The following is a 3670-nucleotide window of genomic DNA, read 5'->3' as shown; positions in this document are numbered from 1 at the left end:
CTTGCAGTGTAGCCCAAGTGCGTCAGGTTCCCTATCTGGTCATTGACAGTAAGTTTGTTAGATCATTAAAGCATAAGGCAAAGACATTGAAAACCTATTAGAGCCAGTATCAATTATTCCAAATGAATGGAAAAGTGAGCCTAGATATCCACATAAGTACATCATTGGAGATCCTCATGAAGGAATGAAAACTAGAAGATCACTAAAACAGACATCAAATATTGCTCTCATATACCAGTTTGAACCAAATAAGGTGGATGGGGCTCTTAGGGACGAAATCTAGATAACTGCAATAAAGGAAGAGCTTAATTAATTTTCGAAGAATAAGGTATGGGAACTCATTCCTAAAAACTCAAATGCATCCATTATATTGTTGGAACAAAATAGGTGTACAGAAATAATTTGAATGAGTCTGGACAAATAGTACGAAATAAAGCTAGACTGGTTGCTCAAGACTATTCACATCAAGAGTTGTGTCAATATTAGAAAGAAACATTGTTGCTGTATATCGTTGGTAGTGAACGTACTAAAACCATCATTGCTGTAAACGCTTATTGAAAATCTAAGAGAACCCTTGTGACCCAAGGAAACTGGACGTAGGTACCACACCGGTACTGAACCAGTATAAAACTGTTACGCCTCCTTTACTTTTCTGATTGCTCAGTTTATTTCTGCTGCGATTAAGTACTGTGTAAAGTTTAGTCAACTAATCTCCTACATAGTCAACTAAGTTTTACAAATCGGCTACAATTCAACCCTCTTCTTGTACTTTCACTATTGAGCATAAACTTTATATATGTCTGTGTGAAAAAAGTTGATATTATATAAATATAAAATTATGAACTTTCATATTTTCAAAAAATTCAAAACCTTGAAGCCATGAAATTAAAATTTTGGATCTGTTTGCGTTAGTCTAAAGCTTATGAAGCACAACATCAGAGCACAAGCGACTTCATAGTCCAGCAATAAAATATACACGTCATAGATTATACGCAGGCGTTAATGAATATAATCTCTCTGGTACGGAAGACATGAAATACTACATACTATAAACAAGACTAGCTTGTGTAAAAATTACGTAGATGCTAGTGTTGTAACTCAAGGAACGTTTAACATGCAAATATTTCGACATTTGCAAACTTTAGGTTTCAAGATCTCCATGCCTTATGTAGGTGGAGTGTTCATTTTATTCATATTTTTTCACACATAATTAGTAACCCAAGAAATTGTAATGTGCTTAACTTAATCTTTAAGTTTGTCTGGACAAGTTTAACATATTAGCATAAAACGGGATAAAAAACTAATCGAATTCTCGACTTACAAAGCAAGTGTAGCGAAAAGTTGAAGCATGACCTCTAATCAATTGATTGCAATCTTAAATATGTGGTTTGCACTTGTAAACCAAATAGTAAGTCCTAATGTTCATTTGCTTATCATGGTATTTATTCAAAGAAGGGATGATCATCACGCAAATTACTCCCCCCCCCCTCCCCAAACACTATCAAATAGGTGGAAAACATTAGTAATTTCTTTTTTTTGAAAGAGTCTCACACATGGACGAAGCTACATGTTATAAAGGATGATCAATTGACCACCCTTTGTCCGAAAATTATGCTGCATATATAGGTAAAATATTATATTTTAGAGGTATATAACATATATTGATCACTCTTTCTAGGAGATTTTTTTCACTTCTTTCAAATTTGAACACTCTTAAGTAAATTCTTGGCTTCGCCCTCTCACACTATAATGTTTGTTGTGTGATTCACAAAATATCATAACGTTCAAAAGGAGAAATATTTTACTTATCACTTTCCTTAAATAGCTCTGCATTATTACAAACAACAACAATAACGACCCAGTGAAATTTTACTAGTGGGGTATGAGGAGGGTAGTATGAACGCAGACGAGGGAGTAGAGGGGCAAATAATGACAAAACAAATGATGATAACCTAGAAAAGAATTTAAGAAAAAAAAAATATATTTCTCTTCCAAACCGTCGTAACGAACTCTTAAAACAAGGCCTCCGCTTTCTCTAATAATCAGCAACTCTTATTACAGAATTTCCACAAACATGTCCGCATGTTTCGACGGTAAAAAGACCTTCTTTTGTTCTGTCCACAACAACAAATCAAGGACTTGCTATAAAACGAGATCCTTTGACACTTTTTTAATTCAGCCTCAAACCAAGTTTTCAAGCTTCCTTTTGATTTCCTCATAATAATACTCTCTCAATCCGTTTTCTTGTCCATCTTCTAGCTCGCTCACTCCTCTCAAACATTAATCATGGGAGCATGTGCGAGCAGACCTAAGGATTTGGACAGGGACTTGGCCCCTGCTCCTGTCCCTGCTGAGGACCCTGCCACCCCCAAGAAATCCGAGGGTGACTCTGTTCCCCAGGTATACATATTTTTTATTTAACTGGCATTCTTGTTTTTGGCTAAGGTCTTTTTTTATTGGACAAGTACACCAAGCACCAAGAGAGGATTGACACACATAAGAATATGTGTTAGCGTGTGATTAAGAGGTCATGAAAAACTCCTGGCATAAATGGTATATGTCAGCATGTGATTAAGAGGTTACTCCTCTAGCATAAATGGTGTAAGGCTGTGCACAATAAATCCAATATAGTCTATTTATTGGATCTCACGAAATTCGGGAGTTTAGTACACCGGACTACCCGCCAAAATTAAGGATTTGACTGAATCTTAGTGTTGACCAATTTTTCATATTCACAATCTCTAACTATATAAAATCCTTTAATACAGTTTTTTCATTTAACACAAAATGAAACATCAATTGCAGATAAATTAATAAGAATTTGAGAACGAGAATTATGCATATGAAAATGTGTTCTATTAATAATTCTTTGCATGATTATAACATCAGGAGAAGAAAGATGGAGAGGAAACAAAGAAGGAAGAGGCATTGGTAGATGTATCAGAAGCAGAAGCAGAGGCTCCCAAGATTGAGGAAGTAACCACAGAGACAAAGGCTGTTGTTGAGGAAACAGAAACTGTCACCAAAGAGGAAACAGCCAAACCAGCAGAGGAACTCAAAGTTGAGGCTGTGAAAGAAGAGCCCAAGGAGCAGCAGCCAGCAGCAGAGGAGAAGAAAGAGGTAGCTGAGTAACCAAAAGATGCTGAAACTGCTGCCCAGTTAATAATAAGAGCAAAAAAAAAAAGTGTTTGTCAATCAATGTATAAATAAATAATGGGCTTGAGAATTTCTTTTCAATCATACGTTTAGCTAGTTGATTGATCTGTTGAGGCTCATGTAAGTAAATTAAGCGACATTATGTAAAAAAAACATCAAAAAGTTTTTCTTGTATTTCTGTTTGCCCTTTAAATTATTGCTATGGATTTAATTATGTTTATGGGGATTGTCCAGTTAAACTTCCTGCTAGACAAAATATAATTGCACACGATGCTCATATTGTGACCAGGAAGTTTTAGGTCTGGGCCATAAAATAATCTCTTACATAAATGCAAGGTAAGACTGCGTGCTTAATCCTTATACCCGATCCATAGAGTGGGTATTATCAAACGTACTTTGAACCATAAAACGGATAATATCAAAAGGTCTTAAGGGTCTATACTTTAGTCAGAACAGGATCTGGCAAAATACATTAAAAATTGTGAAATAAGAAACATCATGATAATGTGGAACC

The 3670-nt window shown here is 35.4% G+C and overlaps 1 protein-coding gene across 1 annotated transcript; it reads left to right on the top strand.

Annotated features, from left to right (window-relative positions):
* Positions 1 to 2176: 2176 nt before the first annotated feature.
* On the top strand, positions 2177 to 3330 carry LOC104228150 (phosphatidylinositol transfer protein sfh5-like). The gene is made up of 2 exons (XM_009780558.2): positions 2177 to 2400; positions 2890 to 3330. Exons 1-2 carry the CDS (start codon positions 2287 to 2289, stop codon positions 3130 to 3132), a joined length of 357 nt encoding a protein of 118 aa, XP_009778860.1. The 5' UTR covers positions 2177 to 2286; the 3' UTR covers positions 3133 to 3330.
* Positions 3331 to 3670: the final 340 nt, after the last annotated feature.

Source organism: Nicotiana sylvestris, chromosome 6 (genome assembly GCF_000393655.2).
Source record: "Nicotiana sylvestris chromosome 6, ASM39365v2, whole genome shotgun sequence".
Classification (NCBI taxonomy): Eukaryota; Viridiplantae; Streptophyta; class Magnoliopsida; order Solanales; family Solanaceae; genus Nicotiana; species Nicotiana sylvestris.
This window is presented reverse-complemented; position numbering and strand designations above follow the sequence as displayed.

Coding starts and splice junctions, on each gene's coding strand:
- LOC104228150 (XM_009780558.2), top strand. CDS start 2,287: ATGGGAGCATGTGCGAGCAGACCTAAGGATTTGGACAGGGACTTGGCC. Junction 2,401..2,889: donor AGGGTGACTCTGTTCCCCAG/GTATACATATTT, acceptor TTATAACATCAG/GAGAAGAAAGATGGAGAGGA.